This window comes from Poecile atricapillus, chromosome 2 (genome assembly GCF_030490865.1).
Source record: "Poecile atricapillus isolate bPoeAtr1 chromosome 2, bPoeAtr1.hap1, whole genome shotgun sequence".
NCBI lineage: Eukaryota > Metazoa > Chordata > Aves > Passeriformes > Paridae > Poecile > Poecile atricapillus.
The window spans coordinates 25,328,704-25,353,758 of NC_081250.1; the positions used below are offsets into that span (position 1 = coordinate 25,328,704).

The following is a 25,055-nucleotide window of genomic DNA, read 5'->3' on the forward strand; positions in this document are numbered from 1 at the left end:
AGAGGTGGTAATTTCCACTTTCTGTTTTCTAGTTCAGAGAGTAATTGAATCCAGTCACTACTGCGATATCTTTCTGGCAAATCTTTGCTGGCCTCCAAGAAATGAGTTGGAAGTTTGATTTCCGTTCTCAGCAGGTATGTTTGTGTGATACAGATGAACTGCTGTAACTGGCAAATTGGAAGCTATTTCAGCAGAGATTCCTAGGCTTAAATACGTGCAAGAACAGAACTTTCACCTCCACAGAAGTCTCCTCTTTATCAGTCCTGAGAAATGACAGGACCAGATTGGGAGTCTGGATTTCTGCTGTTGCAAGACACTTTGAAGTCTGTTTTATTAAGCCAGCACTCACATGAAATGACTACGAAAAAAATCCCAAGTCATTATAAAATAAAATGCAGAGGCAAAACAAGCTGTATCACTCCCTAAAACTGCTTTCTATCTCTGCTGCATTTTAATTGGAACACACAAGTATTTTATTTCCTGTGACAGCAACATTCATTCGTCTTCATTCTGGTCACACCTGTTTAGCTCCCCATGACAGGTGCAAGAGCATCAGCCACTGCCATTAGAGGCATTCCAGGCAGGTCCGTGAATTCTGCCATACAAGTCATTTCAGAACCAAAATACAAGGTACCAGGTGAGTAGAGGCTGAATGTATGACTAGGCTAAGATTAAAAACTTTATTTTTTATACAAAACAATAATAAATCCAAGCAGATAATGAACTAAGTGTGTCTTCTCACTTTCGATCTTTTCTTCTTTTCTCAATAAAGTCTATCCACAGTTCAGTGTTAAACCACTCCATTTTCTGCAAAAGCTATGATGTTTCCATCTTGTATCCATGTTTTTCTAATTCAGCTCTGTATAGAAAAGAGACAGATGTATTGAAACACATAGAATAGTGTTAGATGTTTGATTTTTTTAAAAAAACATATACTAAACAATATACAATCATTTTAAATAGCAATATCATACTGCTTTTTGAGTCATACCAATACCCATAATCTTACTTGCTCTAGTTCTTGAACTCCAGTTTTTTATCTTAGATCACTAAAAGTGACTTCTCAGTGAAAAATTCAAATATCTGTTTTAATCACAGTTATTGCCCTCTGACCCACCATATGGCAAAAAGCAGCACCTATGCATGTGCAACATCTCCAAACTCATTAGAATAACCAAAATATTATCTTATACATTATATTCTCAAGAATCTTATGCATTATTCTCAAGATTTCCTTAACTCAAGCAAGTTCACTATTCTATTTGACTTAAATGCATGTACTTCCAAAACAATTGTAAGCTTTTTTTTTTTTTTTTCTGCTTTTAGAATAGTGCAGCCTGAAATTTTTATTTATGTCTTGGTGCAATACACCTTGTAGTGAACAATTCTGAGGGAAACGATTGTTCTGTTGTCCTCAGTTGTGGCCAGGACAGCAAGTCAGGAACTACAATTGTTATCACACCTGCCCTGCCATCACTTTGCTTCTCACCTGCCTCTGAAGACACCACCTGTTTGCACCAGGATGCATCCTGTTTTATCCCCTGGTCTTAACATATGTGTATCTAGATGCAGAAGTACAGACCTCTAAAAATATTTTGGGTTAGTTTGCACATTTAGTAGTAGGACTTTCAAAGTGGAGGAAGCAGCATTTGCTCTCTAGAGATGTAAGAAACATGCTACAACCAGGCAACACTGCAAATCACTATATGGTCAGCAATACTGCAGTCTGCAACTGAGGCCAGTTACAGAAAGTTTGATATAGATCAACTATGTCTATCAAGAATTACAGTACTTCTTGAAAGTCTGTTTCACTACATGATTTCCAATACTACTATTTAACTGCCTTTCAACCATGAAATAACCATGAAATAACTATACCAACGACTTTTTATGCAGAAGATACAAAACTAATTTCTTTCCCTGGAGTACAAGGGAGATCAACCCAGGAACTGTTTAAGCAGGCATATTACAGACATTTTGCTCTTCATGCAACATACTGAGGGATTAATTATAAAATCTGGCTTTGTTCTGAATGCTTGAAACAATTTAAGTTACAATTATGCGTCAGTAAAGGATTACTGAAACTGCAAGTGACAAAGAGGATTAAGCAACTGGTTTAGAGGTACACAAATTGCTATCACTTTTTTTAAAGCATGTAATTAACAATTACTTTGCTGTTGTTGCTCATAAACAGTATGTTGATCACATAGGAAAGAACCTTAACTTCCATACAGATGACTAATCTCCAGAAAATTTGCCCATTTGGACAAACAGCAGTGCTGTTTTAAAGCACAGACATAAAACTGCAACATACTTGCACACCACATAGCACAAAGGGATAATCTTGGATGCCTTGCCATTAATCTTGGCAGTACAATTCCGAACTTTCACACACACATAGAAAAGTCATTAGAAAAGGATCCACTCGTTAAATTGACAAAGTGTCAACTGTATCTCAGCTTTCCTTGATCTTTGCATTGTTTGCGTAACAGAGCAAAATTCTGTCACCACAATGTCCTAAGGCATATTTCAGCATAATTATTAAAAGATGAAATGCTGATCAGTACTTCAGAGTCTTGTAATCCCTAGTTCTAAAAGGCTTTAAAGAGAAAAGCAAAAAGTAGAGCTTTCATTTATTTCTGTTTCAGATGTTTATTTTTTTAAAGTAAGCAGATTTCAAACTTTAAGCTATTAACTAATCAACTCCATTTTAAGTATTTTACCTGTCTCCTAGAACAGTTAGTTTAAGTAAAATTACCTTAACTGATTGGAGAAATCATCTTCTACATTGTCATCATCCCAATTGTCTTCCCAGACATGTGCATCTTCATCTTCATCTAAACCAGTCCAATCTAAAGACAGAAAACCAGATCTAAATATTGTATGCTGTGCTGATTTGGTACCACATCTAACTGACCAATTAGCTCAGCCACAGGGAAAGACAGACTTCTGGTAAATCTACCAGAGAAGTCTGGCTCACATTCAAGTATTTATGAGACAAAAAGATCTTAAACACATCTCACAGTTTCTGTAATTACAACAAAAATGAAACTTGGTGAAAAACATCATTACACACACATCATGGCTTGCAAGATTAAACCTTCCTAAGAGATACTTCGCATACTTATGGATAATCCATAGCATCATCCTTCCAGATTTGTATTTAAACACGTTTTTCAGATTAAAAAAGTAAATATGTAGCAGATGCTTTTGCCAAAACAGACACATTCTCTGTTCCCTCAAATCAGATGCAGTCAGTCAACGGACAAATGACAAAAACTATCTGTGATGCACAAGCAAAGGCAAATTGAGACAAGCATCTGCAAACAGCACTTGATACCTCTAATCAGCTATTTCTGGGTTCCCAAGACAGCAGAAGTTGTCTTGCCTTTGTAGGGAAACACTTTAAGTCTACATAACGCATTTACTAACCTTATTTATATTTTTCCTATAATAAAATAATCTGGCACATCACCCTTGACAAATTACTGATCACACACTTCATGATTCGTTATTAAAAAAAATAAAATAAAACACAATAGTTTAGAAAAATCATGAAAATGAAAGGCTCAGAATCACTATGAAAACAGAAGTGGGCTTACTTGATTTTTTTTTCAGTTTCTTAGTTTATTTCTACTGAAAGACATACAGTTTTTTAAATGTTAAAAAAATAAAAAAAAATATGCCCCCTAATTTTGACACTTAGACCTTTTTATTTCTCAAAGTCTATCAGTGTATTTAAAGAGATAACACTGTTCTTCCTCTTCCATTTTAATAAGCCATCTGCTGCCCATGCACAGAAAGCTTTGCAGACTAAGGCCTAAAGGAACATAAAACACTGATGGAGGTATGGGGAAAGCAGGGGAGAAATTTAGTGAGGTAAAACATCAAAAACTAATTCACTGTGAACAGCTAACCTACTAAGAATGAAGCCTGGTCTTTGCATTTTCTCCTCCTTTTTCTAACACTGACGGGCAGCAAAAATTAATATTTGAGATTCACCAGGACAGGAAAATGCATTTGTCACTGATTAAAGACACACGTGTGGAAGGCATTACAATTAAATTTCCCTACTCAAATTATATCACAGGAAAAGACGAAGGAGCATAGAAATTGTGCTGTGAGAGTAAAAGAAAAGAACTGGGAAGAAAAGATAAAGAAAAAACACTGCATATAAAATGCATTATTTGGATTTAGTTGCATTGCTAGTTGCTTAAAGGGAAGAGCTTATCCTTTAGAACTACATGCAATAATATTTGCCCTTGCCAATTTATATGCCATTGATTTTTCATCAAAACAAAAATTTTGTTAATTTATATTCCACTTATTTTTTTCATCAAATTTTACTGATTATCTGGATTTCAAAGAGAGAAAAAAACAAAGCTCAAACAACTTAAAATTAATACAAATGTTTTTATCTACAAGCACACAAGTAGCTCAGACAGAACTACAAACTTGAAAAAAAATCTCCTAGTAACTCCTATCCAGCACAACAAACAGCAGCTTCAGTCACAGAAGATCAGCAGGGCAGACTGCAAAATGATGCTCTAAATCACACTGAGTAAAGAGGAGTCAGAAAGGCCCATGTAATCTTCCTTGCTGGAGTGGGGAGGAGGGTGAAAGTAAAGCCTAAATTACATTCTCATCTCTGTAGGACAAGATTCTGCAGCATCTGGATATTGAAACTATTACCCTCCAATTGTATAATACAGTTATTACTCTGTGCTACATTATATGCCTGTGACTAAACAAAAGTGAAAAAGGTAGAGCATTATCTGGGATTGAAAGTATTAAGATCACTAGAGAGTCCACTGCCATTAAGTATTATTAATATACAACAAAACCACAACCTTGTCATGGCTGAGCTCCTTAAAAATATATTTTTATATGCTGATCACTGATTGTTTAATTTTGCACTTCAGAAACAAAAAGCAATTCTTAGGATTTTAGGGATTTTTTTAACCCCTGCTCTATCACTTTACACATTACATTTTTATATTCTGAAATGCACTGTACAAAAGATTCTTAAGTGACTCATTTACACCTATTTTCATCTACTGTAGTATACTTATGCTATAGTTTAAATTATCCTATAAAAATTTGGCACGTCTGGTTTTGATACATAACTTGATTTCATAAATTAAGTAAATTTTTAGGTTGGAATAAACCACAAAAGTCCATGTTTTCACCCCTTAACATAGATTTGCATGATCTAATTTCCTTTGGAAAAAAACTGGGTAATAGAACACAAAGTTCTTCTATTGCTAGAAAGTGGTGTTTTAATTTGAAAGAACAACAATGGAGTGGGTTTGAGCCCAGTTATCACAGTTCTTTCCTAAATACTCGAGATAACAGACAAAGTGGCCTGAACACTCAACATCTCAAAACTATGACATCACTTGAGGATTCATATGGACCCTTTTAGAGGTTCTTATTTTCTGCAAGAAAGAACACTTAGAAGCCTAATGATGGTCAGTTTTTAGTCAGTCTCTCTGGTCCACCCAGAAAGCCTGCACAGTACTTTGCTTTAGCATTACTGCTAGAGTCAAGCAAAACTAATTTCACCTTCTGTAACAGCAAGTCAGGGCTCTGCCCAATCCAAGGTCTAGAAGCTTCAGAGACTACCCCTACTGTGAATACTTAATTTACATTAAATAAGACAAACTCTTTTTTCCTGTTTAGGAAACACTTATGAAAAAGAAAGTACGATCTTGTAAGTTTACTTTAGCTAATATCCTGTTTTTCAACAAGTACATGCAAAAATACTAATTTTAGCAGTACCAAAGGGTTCAGAACACCTAAGGCTTGTAAGGCCACAGAAAAACCACATGCAATAAAGAGGTTAGAGAGAAAAAGTCCTGACGTTACATTCATCATGATATATATGATTTATCATGATCCACAACTTGAGACAATACCAGAATTAAGGACATAAAAAGCAAATATGCTCTAATAGGGATGTTTCCAAGACTATCTCTGTTAAGGGACACAGCCGTTTTACTGAATTTAACTTCCTTATTAAGTGTATCTGTACCTACGAAAAGCAAACCGGCAGACACGTATCTGTGCTTCAATAGGTAAAGAGACCTGGAGTAACTACAGACCGCAACACTTCATTTTCACACATTTTTCCACCTTACGCTCGGTTTCCAGCCCTTATCCCTCCTCTTCCTTCCGATTCTCATCTCCAGTGCCAAAAACCAGTGAATTTCTCCCGCACTTGTTCCCAGCCCTCTCGCACAATGACACAGCACTTCCAGCGCGATGTGCCCAGCGCCGTGACCCCGGCACAGAGCCGGCCACGGGCACCACGACCGCGCTCGACCGCGGCTCTGACGGCGCTGCCGCCTCTGCCCGGGCGGGGGCTGGGCAGGGACCCGCGGGGCACCGGGGAAGCTTCCGCGGGTCTCAGCCGGGCCCTGCGGAGCAGCACAGCGGTGTCCCGGGGAGCCGCGGGGCCCCGCGGGCAGGGCCGGCACACAGGGCGCCCCAGCCCCGCCGCCGCTCCCGCCCGCCGCGTCCCGCCCGCCCCGGCCGGCCCAGGCCGCGGCGGTCCCGCCTGCAGGCCGCGGCCTGACGTGCCCTGGCGTCCCGTCCCGTGCCGCCCCCGCCCGGCACCTTCAGCCGGGAACTCCTCAAACTCGTCGTCCTCCTCCAGGAGTCCCAGGTCCACCGGCTGCTTCTTCTCCGACATGCTGGGCCCGCACCGCGTCCCACCGCCCTCGCGCCTGCTGGGATCCCGCGGCCACCGCCGCGCCTGCGCCGCTGCCGGGCCCGGCTCCGGCCCGCGCCTGCGCCCTGCGGTCCCGGCTGCTGCCGGCCCCGCCCGCCCGCCGGGCCCTGACGGAGCGCGCCGGGCTCCGCTGGCCGCGGGAAGTGCTGGCAGCAGCGCAGCGGGATCGTTCCTGCACCGCCTGGCCCATCTGCACAGACCGCTGCCGCTACTGAGCGCGGCTGTTGCCTATCGTTATCGCTTTGGTGTGCGGGAAAAACCCATCGAGTACCAGCCTTCGGTCCTTAATCTCCAAGTCATGGTGTTAGAGGTTTTTTTCCCTTCTGGTTTTTGAATGTTTCAAAACGCCAGGGGAGGTTCAGGCGTTAGGAGGAATTCATTCACAGAAAGAGTGATTAGACGTTGGAATGAGTTACCTTTAAACCTTAAAACAGCTATGGAGGTGTTTAAAGAAAGCCTGGCCGTGGCACTCAGTGCCATGGTCTAGTTGACAAGGTGGTGTTTCGCCACAGGTTGGGCTCCATAATTCCAGAGGTTTTATCCAACCGAATTGATTCTGTGATTCCATGAAAACTTGTAACTAATTTGCTGTCTTCTAATTTCCTTGTCCTTCACATCAGAGAAACAAGCAAGCAGCTTGAAAGAGATAGTTTGACTAAACTATTCACTAAGAGTTTAGACTGTTACATGAAAAGTAAAAATGCTACTGGTTTTTATTACACTTTATCCAAAGTGTATTCATTTCACTTAAATCTAGATTCTGTCGATGATTTCAAAGAAGGCAAAGTTCAGCACTTACTAGCCTGAACAAGTTTGTGTGCATGGCAGCACCGGTGGCTTCTGTTCCAGCAATCACCTTATAACAATACTGCCATACTGCCAGTTTGGTGGAGGAGCTGGGATTTTTTCCTTTACTCCGTGAGAAGTTGATTCACAAGGCAATGACTTGCACAGCTGGCTTATACTGTGTCCTAGATTTAAAGTCATGGACACAACAAAATACTGATGTGGGAATTCATACATCACTGAGTTCCAATGCAGCATAAGCATGTTTTGGCATGCAGCCACAGGTAAGGCAAGGTGGGAAATGAGCCCTTCTGCCAGGTGAAAGGTCTGATCAAGCAGACACGTTTTAAGTTTTTGTGACAGAAGGACTGACTGACAGTGATGACTGTGAAGTTGTTAAAACTCTGGTTTAATAAATTGGTATGTGAAATCCAGTTGTAATTTAGCTGTGATTTTCAGCAAGCCATGCATTTTGGAATAATAGATATATTGCTCTAAGAGAGTACAAGATAAAGTCATAAAGTGGATAGGGGTCTGTCATACCAAAACCTTGCAGTCATCCGTGATCATTCAGCTACTAAGGCTCATATTCAAACCCTGTAGTTTTTGCCTAAAACTGAACTATAAAGTCTGGCTTGAACTATAAAGTCTGGATTACACTGGGGATTAACAAAATACTCAATTGCACCTAGATTATCCAAGAAAGAATGTAAATTGGAAACTCCTATGGACAAGTGGCTTCAAGTATTCCTGAAGCAGGAAGCAGCCTGAACTTGTTTTACAGTTTCCCTACATATCTGCTGTAGAGAAAAGATGCAAGAGTCCTTTCCACCTCTTCTTTCTCTTCCTTCTCTGCCAAGATGCTAGTTAGGAAGCTCTGGTGTACCCATGAAAAGAAGAATCTGTACTTCCCAAGATAATATGGCCAGCCACTTCACAGTGGAACAAGGAAAATCAAGGACTCCTGTAGCAGTGTCTTACTGATGTAGAGTCTGACCAGAACAAGTCTCGGATTTGAGGCCTCCTATGCATTTCCCACCTGTGGAGCTGGAGTATTCCTGTATCACCAGTTAGCCAAACTTAATCTTGTGTTGACACAGAATTCTGTAGTGTCAAATTCTCCTCATTTTATTATAAATCTCAAACTTTTTGATGGTTCTTTTAAATTTGTGGTTTGTGAAGTTCTGTCATTAAATAAGGAGCCTGGGTCTTATTTTACCTATTTTACTTGTAAGATTGCTTTAAAATAATGATTTTAAAAATAAGAACTATACATTGTTTTAAATCAAATACCCCAGGTTTTGTAAGCCTGGAACTTCACTAGCTTGTCCAGCATTTTTAGGGGATGAATGCATGAATGCATACCTCACTGTAATTACCCAAACCCTTTAACTCTCTGCTGGTAGGGTCTCCAAGGGCACAGGTATCTGCCATGTTGTATTTCTCTCATCAAGGTATACCCATCCTCTATTGCCTGAAGGACCTGAGCTGTGAAACATTCTCCAAACCAGCCTGCTAGACCTTGCAGGAGCAAGGCATACCTTCAGATTTCCACTGTGTCCAAGCTGGATTTGACCTGGTATGAATGCCGAGTGTCACAACCAACAGGCTGTTTGCTGGTTGTTTGGGGATCAAACTCCTCCAAAGTACACTCAGGTATTTTCACTCATGGTGGAGCAGATTTGACAAGTAAACGACTCAGTCTGCAACAGCAAACAGCCTTCCAAGGAGAATCTCCTGGCAGGTGGTGGATGGGTATGACATACCATATCCCAGATGTATGTTCCTAACAACCAGACTACACATTAAGCAAATAGAACTTATTCTCCTGCAGGTAGCTGTTAGAAAACACTGTTTTTAGTGCCAATCTTATGGCTTGGATTTCTTAGCAGAGGCATGGGATTAAATTATATTTTCTTAAGGTTTCTTCCTGGCCTTCTTACGTATCTTCCAGTCTGCAGGCTTTGTATATCCCACACTTCACTGGCTCCAAGGAAGCATGTGAGAAACTCACATTTCTGCACCTAGAAAAAGTATGTTCAAATTCTAAAAAGCATCACAGCATGTAAAAATGTGGTGATGCCGTTTATAGTACTCAAGCCTTCTGGGGGACCCAGGCCCATGAATAGTTTTCATTCTTTAGGGAAAATACCATAAGGATTCAGCTGTCCAGAACAGATTTTCCAATGTGGAAAATGTGCAGGAGGGTGTCCAAGCTCCAAGTATGATCAGAGTTTGATGGTGTCTGGATGGACCATAAAGAATAAGAGTTGCGTTTCAGTATCTACCCTATGCAGTCAGTGGGGAAAGGCCATGGATACCTCTAAAGAGCATACTGTCAGTGATTTTTTGTCTGATCCTTCCCCTGTGGCAGTCCCAAGACTGGAAGCAACCTTTACAGTCATCAAGCCTGTATTTCACATGGACACAGGACACACAGATCAAGGATTAGGTTTTGATGTAGGGAAGGCACTCCCTACATTTCCAAAACAGTATAAGAGATCTGCTTTCTTGGAGCTGCAGCCTCTGCACAGCATATAACTACATGCTTAATAGGTTGGTTTTCCAAGACCAACAGCCTGACAGTATTGGGTGCTTCAGCAGAGAAATCTACATGCCTGTTGCATGGAAATTAAAGGGGGAAAATTATTATAGATTTCAGTGGTTTGGGATATGACTGTCTCTATTAAAACCTTTACTTAAATATACCCTTAACTGGTAGCATGTAAGAAATAATTGAACAAGACAATCCTGAGTAATTCATCAGTACCTCTATTCTTTCCAGAGTTGCACATCAGCTATTTACACAATATGATTTGTTTTATTTTTTTTTATTCAGCATGTTTTATGCATTAGTATCAGAAAAGCCTGTCTTTCTCTTGGCAAATGTTGCTCCAAGTTGTCTAGCAGGGACATGTATTATGTAAATTTATTTATTCAGAATGTAATTTGCATAAATGAAAAATGGAAATAAACACTTTTTTTAGAATTAAAGCCTTTTTTCCCCTTCAAGGTGAAACAAAAAGTGTGTGTAGTACACTCATAAAAATTTCAAGATTTTTTTTTAGGTGGACTATTAGTCACTTCAATGCCTGGGCCCATTTTCTTTGATTTGGATGCTTTAATGTCTGAAAGCATATTCTATGGATAGGATTAGGAAGAGACAGTAGAACAGATTGGAATTAATTTGCTTATAAGCAGTCAAAGGTGTCCTGTTGAAAAAAAATTTCAAAGCCATATTAAGCATTTTAGATATACTGGGTAAACTGTTGTTTTGGAGGTCTGCATGGTTCCAAATCAGTGCCTATTCAGAAAAACCCTGTGCTGCAAAGGAAATTGGCATTGTGTGTGTTTGATCCAGACGTGGATCAATATCATGTGAAATCTGGGCAGAGACCTACATCTAATGGCCCACCAGCCCAGACATGTCTGTCTCAGGTCAGTGGTGCCTGCAAAGCTTATCTGGCTGGGAGAGGGACTGTGTTATGGTCCAGGCTGTTAGATATCCAGGAATGCACCTAATTCCTGGGGGAAAAAAACCCACAGGAAAGTTTATTAGCATTGTTACCATTCAGAATGCATGAATTACTGTGCCGTGCAGAATATCTGCCCTGTTGGGCAGTCCAAGCACTGATTAATGCATCCCAGGAATCCCTTCAGAGCTAGTGTTCTGTTCCTCTGGATAGTGCTGTGTTTCATGCTGTAGGTTTTTTTGGGGGGTTAAATTGAAGGAAAAAAAGCATATCCTACATTCAGTGCATCTGGAAGTGAGGAATGGATTGCCCTCTTTCTTTCAATAGATATGCACAGCTCTGGGACCTATGGCATTATTCCTGAGGTCTGTGCTTTGGGTTTGCCACTATTTTATTTTTTCATGTCTGCAGAGGTCCTCTTTTTCTCTCCATATTCTCCATCATTCACCAGCACCTCTTGGTAGCCCACCCTGCTCCCACAGCCCGTCCATTCTCAGAGCTGACCCTCACTGGGGTCAGGATGCGATTAGGTGGCTGCAGATCATAAGGAGTATTAATCACAAGGAACACTTAGATGTTGCTTTACAGACTTCCTTATGTGAAATATGCTGTGGCAAGCTATCGGGTTACCAGTGGCTGAAATAGAAACAGTTCTCTCTCTGCCCTTGACAGTCAAAAGAGGGTTTGATTTATTTTCTCATTTTCACTCGGTCTAAAGGCAGCTGGGCAGTATTGCTGCAAAGCTCTAGCTGTGTGTCATTGTAATAGGGGCAATATGTTTGTTCACTTCTGCTCTCTTCCTCTGTCTAATTGTCCTATTGTCTTTCTGTTTTCTCTCCACATTGGGGCTGACAAAATGTCTCCTCGGGTTTAGCCCTCTAGCCAAAACTTAACGGGCTCCTAATCAAGAACTAACACCACCAGCAGGCTATTTCCTGCCTTTGTTTACCATTTCTGGTATCCTCTTTCTTCTCCTCTCAGTCCATCATTACAAATTTTCACCATTATTTTCCTTTGACTCTTCCTCTGTATAGGGTGCAGGAAGCTTCCTAAATACTGTTCCCTTTTCTTTTTCGGGCCAGTTGTTTTCTGGCCACTCAGCTCTACACCCTGGAAGAGTACAGATACATCCAGAACCAGGTTTCACAAAGCCAAGTAGCCCTGGGATAACTGAATATTCCATGTAGATGTATCAGCAGAATGTTTATTGTGGAACCTTGTAAAATTGTAAGGATGTTTTGAACATAAAAGGGGTAACCACAATGTAATTAATCACTAGGTACCTCTCACTGTGGCTTGAATTTCCATGCATTGTCAAGATAGAATTCAGTTCACTAAACAAATGTTTTTAAGTTCAGTTTAGATGCCCTAAAACACAAGGCCATGTGATGTAACCTGGGAGACCCTGGCCTTTCCCAACTGCAACTGGAGATGGGTTAAAATACTTCAGGGTTTCCAAAATAGCATCAGTTGCCTATGCTTAAGTGACTGAATTCCTACCATTTGTTGAAATAACTGTGTGTTATTAAATAAATGTGTTTTGTGCTCAAGTGTCTTTTTCACGTTACTGCACAACTGACTTCATTTATTCTGCCATGGCTGCCCTGAGAATAGTACATTGTGGTAGCCTCAACAGGGGATAGTCACTGGATAGGTTAGTATGACTTTTAGGAATCAGGTGAACAGAGTAGGTCTCTTTTTCCAACTCAAATATGCTTCTACCTTTGCATATTTAAGGTGCGACCAGGATGAAGTTCAACCCAAATAAAATCAAATGTAGACTGGGAAAAATTATTAAGCATTATTTCTGATGTTCAGATAGGCAAGCAGAGCTATTCATCAGCAATTCTGGCAAGCTGTGGGACTTACTAATACCTAGACTATTTCAAGAGCAAGATTCAGGCCACTGAACTTGAAGCCAACCTCACCTTAGGGGACTCCCTCAGACAGCCCCTCTGTACTTTCAGTTTGGAAAAGACATAAATGGGCTGTTCAAGGTGGAGGTTCAGAGCACCTGGGTTTAAATATCAGCCCTGAAATGTAATTTGAAGGGACCTAATCTCATCTCTGACTATATTAGGCGGACTTGCCCATAATTGTGTATGGAAAGTCAGGAGATGGAAATAATCTCTTGCAAGTTCAAGTAAGAGCAGTCATCTTTGTTGGCCACATTTCTCTGGCAAAATTCCTCCAGGGCATTTTTAGCCCTAAATGTATCTGTTTAGCTCACTTAACAGCTCAGCAATTCCCCCAGGAGCTTCTTGGGTGTATCTGGTGGGAGCTGGCACTAGCGGTGTGTGTCACTCAGAGCGTGCTGCTGGTGTTGGCTTTGCTGTGCTGGCAGGCAAGAGTGTACTCGCTGCCCTTCCAGCCCCTTGGGGCCTGCTTGTCACCAGCCCTGGCTGTCATTCAGCTGTTCTGCAGTGTCACAGGCAGCACAGCCTCAATGCAGGGAATTTAGCTTAATTTAATTTATTGCAAATTAATACAGCCTTTTAATTACTGATTTGTGTACTGAGGGAAAAAAAAAGAAATATACAATTGAACAAACTCAGGGAATTATTTCCCTTATCTTTCCTTATCTTTCTTCAGTCCTCCTTCAGTCAAACACCTCCCTCCTTTCTCACCTCAGCTCCCTTTGTTTTCCCACTTTCCTTCCCTCCCAGTCCCTTCAGTGAGGTGACAGGTAATTGGGGTCCAGATACTTTGGTTTCTGTCTCTGCAAATCACTTCTTGCCCTCTGCTCTCCTCACTTCTTACTGCTCCTGTGCCCCAGTGTGTCTCATCCATAGCCTGTGAAGAAGTGGTGTGTTTACTTCCTGTGCTTGTGGACTCATATTCATTGCAAACATGTCAGGAAAACAAGATGGGTGTATTTTATCACACAGACTTACACAGTCAATGAAAGTCCGGTGTCTAAGGCCTGTTTTAATCCTGAAGCCCTGGATGTAGCTCCCAGACATGCAGCACAGGGACCAGCAGTGCAGGGCCAGTGCGATGCGTGAGCAGGACCACCACACTGGGCCCCCCAGCCCCCGTGCTGCCAGCTGCTGCTCAGGCAGGGGGCAGCAAGGCCTCCCCAGCTGGAAAAGCAGACATGGTGCCCATGGCATGGAGAAACCCATAGAGCCCCAAAGCTCCTCCTCATCCATCCTGCAAAACAGAGGATACCTTCTTCCTCAGAGCTCCCATTGTCTTCTTCATGTCTTCTTCAGCAAGCATAGAGGTTTTGATGAACCATATAGTGGTTTTCCACAGAAATTAATGAAGAAACACTGTGCCTTGTGCAGAGGCATCAATTAATTTCTTTCTAAACAAAGACACTCTTGAGACGTTTTTTATCTTAGTCTTCTTTTTATCTTAGATTACCAAGTGAAGTTGATGCAGTACATCGAATCAAAGCCACAAGGAGCAATTCGGGCAAGTCCTGATCTTAATTCAGCTCATCCAACCAGCTCTCATGAGTGCAGCAGCTGGCCCAGCCAGCTCTGGGCCACTGTATAAACAACTGTGAAAAACTGGTAGTTCTTTTTGTTTCTGTCAGATAGGAACTTATCCTTAATTATATTTTAAAGAAAATCCTAGAAAACAAAATCTCATTGTCCTACTCTGCTTTCTAAAGCACATAAATCTTCTGTAACTATAATTCTTAGCCCCATTGCAAATACAGTAGCACCAGTGACACCTGGAATTCTTACCAAAACAGTATTAGAGTAAATGGTGAGCATATGTCAAATGAACCTACAAAACCAATGATTTTATTGAGAATATATATAAAATCCTTTTGTCAACATAGTATACACACACATAACTTAAAATATTTAGTTGTACAGTGCTTATTGTCCAGATAAACTATGCAATTAAGCAGGCTAATATGATAGTACAGTGGTGGTCATTAATATTCTAGCATACAAAGTAAATTAAAAATTGGCATGATCGCCTAAAGCAGTATATTACAGCAAAACAGTCAGATTTGAATACATGGTTTTTGAGGTTGGCTGAGAAAGAAAGTAAAAGATCTAAACTGATTGTCATGTGAAGGAGTGCAATAGGAAACAGTATTCTCAGTTTTACTGTTTCTGGCTTGTATCTTTTGTAATACACAATAGGGGAGTCTTTTCCCTGATTTGCTTTTAAGCCTTTAGCACAATCAAAAGCTGGAGGTATTGTAAAGAAAATCTGCAAATAGCATGAAAATGTCTTGTGGTGACATTCTTATTCAGGCTCTGGGCCTGATTTTGAAAGATCCGAAACACCCAGAGATGGCAATGCTAAGCTTTTCTGCAGGTCAGATATTTGAGGTCTGGAAGGTTGTTTTATAATCTTATTTTCATGTTCTTGAAAATCTAGATATTATTTTTTATTCATCTGTAATAACCCAGATTTTATTAAAACCATTCAGAAGAGATATTTATGTTTTAAGTCAATTGGTTTTGCTTACCAGTAAGATACGTAGCTGGTCAGTGGAACAACCTTTGAGGAAACTGATAATATATTTAAAGTTAAGACAACAATTGTTTAAAAAACAAAGTCTCAGAAATGCTGTGACTTTTAGATCCTCTCCATTGCATCATTCTGCCTGACTGGCACCATCTTCACAAAGGTTCTTGCACATTAATGGCAGATGATTCATGGGCCAAATAAAAAGTCAATGCTACAAAAAAGTAGACTTTTGTTCTTTGTATTTCATTGCCTTGTCATCTGGAGATAAAAATCCATTTTTACCAATGTGTTTTCCCTCAGAAGTGGTTTGAGGTGGCTGCAGTCTGAAGTATAACCAAAGCAAAACAATAAGGTTTGAAATTGTATGTTCAGTGTTTATGCAGGCTGTATGTAAGCCACGAGGAAAAATAAATTTAAGCAATCACATGTAGATCTGAGAGGCAACTGAAGCAATGGCTCCTCAGTTCCCAAAAATGTGACTAAATTTAGAATTATATATCCCAACCAGTTATCACATGCATGGTTTATTGGCACAGTGTAACCGAATACATCCAGATGCTTGGCTCTTCAGTTGTAGGAGTTTAAACTGTAACCTAAAAAGAGAATTGGAAAAATGTATATTATTTTTAATGCTGAAAGAAAAAGAAGTTGACAGATCTCCCCTATGCTGTCAGAGATTAAGAATTCCTAAGTTATACAAGACAAGAAACACCATATCTTTTCATACTGCTAATGACCCTAAGGGGCTCCAAATATTCACCAAGGATTCCTGACAGCTGCCTTTTTGGTATAATGGAAAACCATCTCCTCTTAAAAGCACAATCTAGTAGCAATTGGTCTTTAGTTCTGTGGGCAGCCAAACTTTGTGCACTGAAGTCCTGATTCTTTGAGGTATTACAATGTGGGTTTTAGACATTTGGTTTTCATAGGACATCTCTATGTTCCTCAAAATTTGGCCCACAATCTTGACATTCCTTTAACAGTACTGATTTTATATCTCTTCTTAGGCAATTCCATCTACTCTGCATTTTCAGTGACTTTCAGGAACATCCCTGTAATATCGTAATTTTTTTCTAGCATAAAAAATGCTGGTTCTACATATAGAATCATAGGACCTGCCATATTTATTTTAAACAAAACAAAAACCCAATCTATTTGAGGCATACATAAGAGCAAGTAAAAACTATGAATACAGATTTGCTAAAATAATATGGGTGATAACCCTTATAATAAAATTTAATCACCTTTTAATATTAATTTTATATTATTAATTTATTAACATGTGTTATACTTTAATATTTTATATACATATATACATATATACATGGGGTAGCTAGTCCTTTGCAGATTTCCATAAACTTAGTGAACGAGCACATCTGAAACACTTATTGCATAGAAAACTTGAATTGAACATTTTAAATAATGACTTTCAAAGGATAAATTATAATCTTCTTTTATGTTACAAATTTACATTAAAGTTTCACTGAAATGTACCATTTTTCAATAGAGTTTACTTAATGATAATCTATTCATTTGGGGGTAAATGAAGAATTTAACGGTGAAGTGATGTAACTAGAATATAGTCTCAAGTGGTGTGTTAGGTTTATCAATCAGTGAAAATTGTGCACTTGAGTGTAAGAGCACATGTCTATCCATATGATTCTTGCAACCTCCATTAATTGAAACCCTTTTCCCACCCTATTATCAATACTTGAAAAATAGCTCCAACCACATCTATTAACCAGTGCCTTAATAGAAGCTTTATCAGCTCCATATAAATTGCATGTATTTTGCTAAAAAGCAATTTCCCTAATACAAGGGTCAGTTCTATGGTTCACTGGAGATGTTTGCTCAGGAGGTGTTGGGGCACAAGTGGATGGATGGATAGAGATGGATAGAGCTCTGAGTTTGGTCTTCAGTCCACTGAAACACTGGCAAGGTTGGAGGTCCAATCTGATTAACACTCTCAGTCCTCATTAATTTTAACAAAAGCAAGGTGTACTTATGATTAAAATTAGTTAGGCATGACCACTTGCACAGGGAAATCTAAATCAGACTAGAAATATGTGGTTTTAAATTTCCTATTTAAAAAAACCCCAAACTTTAGACTCAGGACAGCAGAATTATACACTAATACTGATATGTCCTAAACAACTCTGAAATGAAAAGTTCTTTTCAAAGAAACTTCTCCAAATTTTTAATTCATATTGATAATTTCCCTGCTCCCATAGATACTTGATTCAAATAAAGAATAAATATAGGGTTTCTGCACAGCTTGGCTCAGTGTCTCCTGAGATCATGGACAATTCAGCTGTCAATTCAATTTAGCCAATTGTCAACAGTAGAAGAAAAATGAAAGCGTCTATGAAATAGGAAGAAAAAGACGGATATGAGATGCTCAGCAGCATCTAATCTAGCGCTACCTAAAGCTCTCTAAAGGTTTCTCTAATCCTTAAAGGCATTTTGGAGCTTTGAATCCATAGGGTTTCACCTCTGCTGAGAGATTACCCACATACTACAGATTTTGCTTTTGTTTTTGTGATCAATTTGTTTAATCAGTTCCGTCAGATGTGAGGATACAGGTAAAGGGCAATTATGCTGGGTAATTCTTAGTTTTAGGGACATTCTTTTTCATGGTTAATTTGACTCCTTGTTCCTCAGGGAAACTTGTTGCCATCACACAGAACAGAGCTTTGCAGTGTTGGAGGGGTCCACGGGACAGTGTGAATATTTTTTGGCTACTGTTAATTCTCTGTGTAGATCTGTCCCTATGATCCTCATCCACAATCAGTGGGCAAACCAGTGGTGCTTTGAGAATTAACATAATAAGGATCTATACTCAGTTGTATGCAGAGGTAATATACTGGAAGCATTTGCATTACAAGTGAGCAAATAGCTTTCCTTTTAGTCTTAAAGTGCAGTTTTATGGGACCATATATTATGTAGGAAGGCAAAGCTGAAACTGGCACTTCATTTATCAAAGCATGCATAGTTTAGTGCTTGTGGCACAGCTATTCATAGGCAGGAAAAAAGAGCCCCCATCACATCAGAGCTATAGATCTGCAAACTGACCAAGGCCATGTCAGAACTCAGAAAGATTCTAAGAAACCTGGCTTATATAAAGGAAATTAGGACTCAAAGTTATAAAAAGGGTACAAAAAAAATCAGTGCTTTACCATATTTACAAATGCATTGTTTTCATTGTCAAGACTTTTTAAATTATACTACAGTGGGCAGACAGAGCAAAACCACAGCTGAAAGCTATCAAAAATCTTGTTATGCAATGAAGAAGTTCCTTTTACAGTGGGGTATTTCTTCACTGAGGGAAGATCATTGCTATAAAGAGTAGGTATTTATCAATTTTCAAAGGTCTTGGCCCATGAAAGCTAGTGTTAGATTTGGAATTTCTCTTTTGTTGCCAAGGTGACAAACACTTATAAATATACCACATCTTCTAATGTGCTTTTAACTTAGTATTTTTATGGCTTTTAAATCAGATACCATTAGCAAATATATTAGGTAATTTAGCTGAAAGACCATTTTCTACTAACACTTTTTGTTACATTTCCCCAGGTACTTCAGTAAATGTCTGTTGTGACATTGCAGTCCTGCCAGGCTTCTAGCATATAAGGATACATACAGTACATCTGGTAAGAATTAACATATTACCTTAGGGTTTTCTATTTTTTTGTATTGATAATTACAAATTGTATAAAAGAGGACAAATACTAAGGACTGGTTCCTACAGTCCATTGACTTCAGAGGGAACTCTGTGGAGGTAATGACTCTGGGATTGGCCAGAGGCCATACTGTGTGTTGTTATTTTTGGCTCCCATCTCCCCTTTTTATAGCCCACTAACGAGGTTAAAAACACAGGGGAGACCATAAGGACTCCATAGCTGGGCACTTCCCTCTGCAAAGGAGAAACAAACAAACCAACAAAACCTGCCTGGGTGTTTTCTTCTTTTTCTTAGAGTTGAGGGCCAGAGGAGACCTTTGCCATCATCTGATGTGATGCCCTGCAGAACGCCAAGCCAAGGAGCTTTCCTGCCAGGAAACCGCCTGGCAACAATACAGGCCACGTCTTGGACAGCTCATGGCGTGAAGGAGACTAGCTTGGAAACTGGTGTTGGCAGACGAGTTAGCAACATCTTCAGGAGCCGCCTGTCCACAGCTGGCTGCTGTACCTCAGGAGTCTCTTGGGGCCACGGGACAGTGACCTCCCTGCGGGCAGGTGCTGCAGGCACCAGTGGCGGAGCCATGAGAGAGCTCAGCAGCAAGACTGGGGCTGGCTCTGCACTCAAAGGTGTACAGGGCCCCTCTGACTGCACAGAACCTTTCCCTGTGCTTTTCCTGCTACAAAACCACATCTGGAGGCAGGGCCGGGACTGGGCTCTATTCCCAGGACCTCCATCTCATGCCAGGAATCCCATCAAGCACCGAGGAGCGTCCTGGTCGGGAATACAACCATATGAGCAGGCAGGGCTGGAGAGGTGGGTTGCTGACAGAAAGGAGCACTGATTTCAAAATACAGGTTTTTTTAAAAATTGTCAAAGCTCTGCAACACTGAGGATTAAGTACAGTGAATAAGCTTCCTACAATAGCAGTGTGTTAGATTGGGTGGAAAAGTCCAATGGAGAAGCATCCAGGAAACATCTTTCATGCCTGCACATTAAATTTAATCTTCCACCCCCGTCTTTTAAGACTTGGCATTCATCTACTAAAAAAAGACGTTGATCTGAAAGAAAAAGAGAGGGAAAAGAACCCAGTCTGCTATAACAGTTTGATTGGCAAAATGGGAGAGACTTGAGGAATGAATTGTATGTGAGTTACAAAGAGTCATCCTGCGCTGTAGACACTGGGCCTGTATTTGTCACTCTCACCCCCAGCCCAGCACTGTCCCATTGGCCTCTTCATTCAGCACAGCTATCTGTCATGAAGAATTTAAGTTTCATATTTTCATCTGTCAGTTGTGAAAAGGCCTGTCAGCTGAAGCTTACACTACCATTTGCTAAAAGGCCTATAGCCCATGCTGACAATACACTCTTATATTTGTGCTTCCAGGCTCCAGATAATCCCCTCACTTTCCTCCTCAGCAGTCCAGTTATGATGAGGCTTAAATTGCATATTTTGGGGGGTTTTAAATCCTGATTTTGCTGATAAATGCTATCAGCGGGAATGAAATGAAATACAGCATGGTTTAGCTCTTATTACCAGCATTTTGTGAGACAGTATTCATATTAAACAGGTTAATGTCTATAATGTCTATAGTCACAGGAACTAAATGTAGGAATGCTAATATCAGCTTTTATCTACTTTGTCTGTTTGCCATCCCTGAAAAAAACCACTCATCCTTCAAACAGGGAATTTCCCAGTTTGTGTCCTTAATTTCTTTAATTTTATTTGCAAAGGGAAATAATATAGCCAGCTCATTACAAATCCACAGGCAATTGTTTTATGCTCCGAGATACCACCAAATTACCCATAAAATGCCACAGAAGGAAGAAAGTGTCTAAATCCCCAAAGCATATTTTCAAACTCCAACACTTTTCATGTAAGACTGTTAACAAAATTACCAAAATAAAAAACTGGTCACCAACCCATCTCAATCTGATGCATGTTTATGAGGCTAAGGAAGGATACAAGGAGTTGATCTTCACACCTGTAACTTTAGGACTGCACAACTTTGATTCTCACATCTAAAGAACAGCACAGCAAAAAATAAAATTGCTTCAAAAGCTCAATCTCACCTGAGGGTTGACAGAGAACACAGCACAGTAACCCAGGTTAAGTATTTGCTGTCTTGTCTCTAAGAAATCGATTTTCCAACCATTATGCAACCACAAAGAAATCATATCTTTAATTCATTACAGGCTTTTAAATTGCCTAATTGATTAAGACTCAATTATACTTTCTGAAAAAATATGAGGTTATGTCCCTATGAAACAACTTTACCTTTTCCTTAGATGAAACATCCTTTCTCCCTGTAGTTCTAAAATATTCTAATATAGTTAGAATATTCTACTGTTAGTGCCAGAGGGATTTCTGTTTCATTGCTGTATGTTGTCATTTGGAAACCAACTTCACAGCAATGTTTTTCAACCCATGGTCTGAGACAGTCTGGAAGGAGAAGAGAGAGGGACTCTGCAAAAAGTCCTGTGAAAAGCAGTGTTACTGTTAACAGGTTTCAGCCTGATCCCCTTTTTCCCCAAAAAGGGTTTTCAGGTGAGACTTATTGTCTTGGAATATCATTTTCATGAGAAGAAAGATGGGAAGGTGCTTACCCTCATCTGGCTCATCAGAAAATGAGAGCAGCTACAAGGCAGTGTAAAAAGTGACTCTATGGAAACGTTCCTGCACATGCTTCCCATGGTACTCCTGCGATGAAAACAACTTGTGTGTGTAGATTTGAGCCCATAAATGTCCTGCAGATCAGAAACTAACACCATAATGCTACTGAAAAAGTTTGAAATACCAGATTTCCTTCAATGTCCTAGCTGTTTGGGTTCAGGTGTCTTCTACTACAACCAGCTGTGGCAAAGGATTCTGCCAATGCAGAAGGATTTTCCCACCTCAGAAATATTTTTTGCCAATGCCGTATCCTTTGTCTGCATCCCTCCAGTAGGTAAAGAACAACCAAGAGAAATTAAGCTGAAAGGGAGTGCTGTCTAACACTATACATTTTTACTTTATAAATTTACACATGTTAAGGTTTTATTAAGATGGTATAAATAACAATAGGTGACATAAAAATATGTTAATAGTATTATTAACAGTAGCAATGATTATTAGACATCCAATAAACCTTTTTTTTTTTTCTGTAATGATAGTGAGATATTGCCAAGACAATGGCAATGGGGCATTGTCTGTTCAGTCTCTGGTTCAAAGAAGCAGGTACATCCTGCCCCAGAATATTCCCACAGAATGATTTTTAGAAAAGACATGTAGGAATTAAAATAAAGAGGATCATTCTGAAAGACAGGGAAAAAGGAAACAGCAAAAGCTAGTGCAATGCATAAATGGATTCCTGGTGCGTGGAGTTCAGGAGGTCTCTGAGAAGATAATCAGTGAGCTAAAGCATAATGATTTGTGTTAGCTATTTATCTGTCCAAAAGATTGAAATATCTGAGGAACAGAGGTTTTGTTTTCCTGTATGTTACCACGTGGAGTATTTTGGATCTCATTATGTTCTTACTGTTGTTGCAAGCAAGAATTCCCTTAGCATGGCATGTGTGTTGAGTATCTTAAATTTTTTTAACAGAAAAGACAAATATGTTTTGTTTTGGGAAATTACTACAGGAGCTGTAGCAAGTGATTTGATTCCCTAAGCAATACAGATTTTTAATGTATGAGTTGCTCTATCTTGGGATAAAAATTCAGAAAATAGTTTCACCTCACTGAAAGGCAGGATTTTGCTCCTGAATTCCTGGGAATTTCCCACCTAAGTTAAGAGCCTTCCTTTTGTCTCTCAAGTTACTCATTAAAAGCAGGCTCATGCCTCATTTAAAGAACAACAAATGCAGCAGGCAGATCAACATTTCTTTCTGCATTTCTTTTTGACTGTAATTTGGGAACAGCTTTGGTTAAAGCCAAATTAGTGTTCTCCACAGGCATGTTCAAATCAATATAAGAGTGTCCAGTATATTTGTAGATGAAAAAAAGAGTGAGAATTGCTCTGATAGAATTGGTTCTCTTCACAAGTTAGAAATACTGTCCTTTTACTGCTTTAGGTTGAACAGATCTCTCCTCCAACTGGTGGCTTTTAGGACTTTATTCACAGGGGCTGAGAAGCTACTTTTAACTGCTTTAATTTTTCTGAGCACTAAGGCCCTACCCTCTGTGGAGATCATCAGTACCTAACTCAGGGAAATAAACCCATGCAGGTAGCCAGATGCTTAACTACCAGGCACAGCAAATATTCATCTCACAAGTCCTTTTTAGGTTTCAGCCAAAACTTTCTTCCCTTTTCTGTTATTCATTTTGCCATTATTCCTTCTTCCTGCCCTCCAGTCACTTTGAAAGGATTTGTTTGATTATTAGCTACATTTTTCTACTTTAAATTTGCAGGTGGGCTTGACTCAACACACAGGCAGATGCCAGGAAAAATCACTTCAGTCAGGTGCAGAGCTCAAGGCAGTGACAGGAGATCTCATCCCTGGACAGCACCGTAATCCACTGGGACCAGCAAAGCAGCCACCGAGATGAAAGACCCCATGCCAATATCCATGAAAGCAGTGGCCACGTTCCAGTCCTATTGGTGGGAAGCACTGGGTGCAGCTCTTCTTGGAGGAAGCTGGTTGGACTCCTAGTCCTTGCTTAGTTGGCCCTGGGAAAAAAACAACTCCATCTTGTCCAGCCCCAATGCAGACACAGCTGCTACCACCAGAGCTGGTGGTAAAATTCCGAACTTCTTTTGGACCTTCTTCATGCTAGGTTTATCTTTGGCTCTATGAATATTTTATTGGCATGCCCACATACCCCAGGAATTTCAGGATCCTTTACTTTTGTTTTCTTGTTTGCTTCACTGGGGAATAAAAAGGCCAGACACCAGGCATTTAAATTAGGATTGTTCAATCCTTCTACAGTGTGATGAAGTTATCTTGGCCAGCTCTGTGGAGTTATTACCATTCTGACCTTTAGGATCTATATTGGTTTTGATCTGACACTGCAGCAATGAACTTTCTTTGTTTCCTTTATGGACAGGATGGCATGTGCCTCCAGGGACAGAATGACCCCAAGGAGCAGGACCTGTGTGGGAAGCAGTGGCAAGAACATTTGCCATCTGTGTTTTATCCCACTGCTTGGCCTTGTGCTGTTGCCAGCAGTTGTGTGGCTCAGGTCAGGCCAGAGTGCAGGAAAATAGTGAGAAAAAACCACAGTAGTATTTCCTTTTTGAGTTACAGAACAGTAAAATCAACGGCATGCAGCTACTTCTACTCTGTGAAACGAATAAATGGATGAAGGACAAATAACTTCAGTCCCCAATTTCCCATCATCAATTGATCCTGGATATTAAATGGGATGGAAGGTTAAACTGGGTATTTTTTTGTGTTGTGTGAAGCTGACAGAGCATAACAGATGAAGTGCTGTGGAAGATTTTGCCATACTGTACATCCACAAGTCATCTACTCCAAATTACTCACTTCATGAGATATACTGAGGTGGGGGAATTCAGAGACTTCAGCTGACAAGAGACGAAGAAACAAACTCATTTCTCCCCCAGACAGAATGTTTATTATGTTTCTCTCACTTTGTTCTTTGAATCAGCGTTTCTTCAGTTTTTAAACTACACATCTCTGTAAAAGTCATGGCTTCCCACAATGTTATTAATTTCAGTTTGAGAGGATTGAAAGAGCAAGGGCACAATTAATTACACAGTATGAAATAGTTAGAATTAACAGGAAATAGTAAAGCTTTATTTTTCTAAATGTTTCTCAACTCCAGCACTAAGTGAAATTGTAAAGCAAAAGAGGCTGGACTTTTTAAATGTCAGAGTAATTTTGGCCTGTCTCTGGCCTTTCCATTTGCCACATTAAAGCAGCTCTGTTATTCTGTAAACTTTATAGGCTCAGTTGGAATACAACACAGTATTTGTCAGGACCAGCTCTAAGGGTAGACAA

The 25,055-nt window shown here is 39.9% G+C and overlaps 1 protein-coding gene across 1 annotated transcript; it reads right to left on the bottom strand.

Moving 5' to 3' along the window:
• Nucleotides 1-655: 655 nt before the first annotated feature.
• Nucleotides 656-6,788, bottom strand: SEM1 (SEM1 26S proteasome subunit). Its single transcript, XM_058833146.1, has 3 exons — nucleotides 6,619-6,788; nucleotides 2,759-2,852; nucleotides 656-859 (listed from the first exon to the last, which is right to left on the bottom strand). Exons 1-3 carry the CDS (start codon nucleotides 6,692-6,694, stop codon nucleotides 817-819), a joined length of 213 nt encoding a protein of 70 aa, XP_058689129.1. The 5' UTR covers nucleotides 6,695-6,788; the 3' UTR covers nucleotides 656-816.
• Nucleotides 6,789-25,055: the final 18,267 nt, after the last annotated feature.

Bases quoted from the DNA above. Each gene is read 5' to 3' on its own strand.
- SEM1 (XM_058833146.1), bottom strand. From the start codon at position 6,694: ATGTCGGAGAAGAAGCAGCCGGTGGACCTGGGACTCCTGGAGGAGGAC. The intron at 2,853-6,618 runs GTGCCGGGCGGG...TTCTGTCTTTAG, and splicing joins TGAGGAGTTCCCGGCTGAAG to ATTGGACTGGTTTAGATGAA. The intron at 860-2,758 runs GTAATTTTACTT...TTTTCTATACAG, and splicing joins GATTTCTCCAATCAGTTAAG to AGCTGAATTAGAAAAACATG.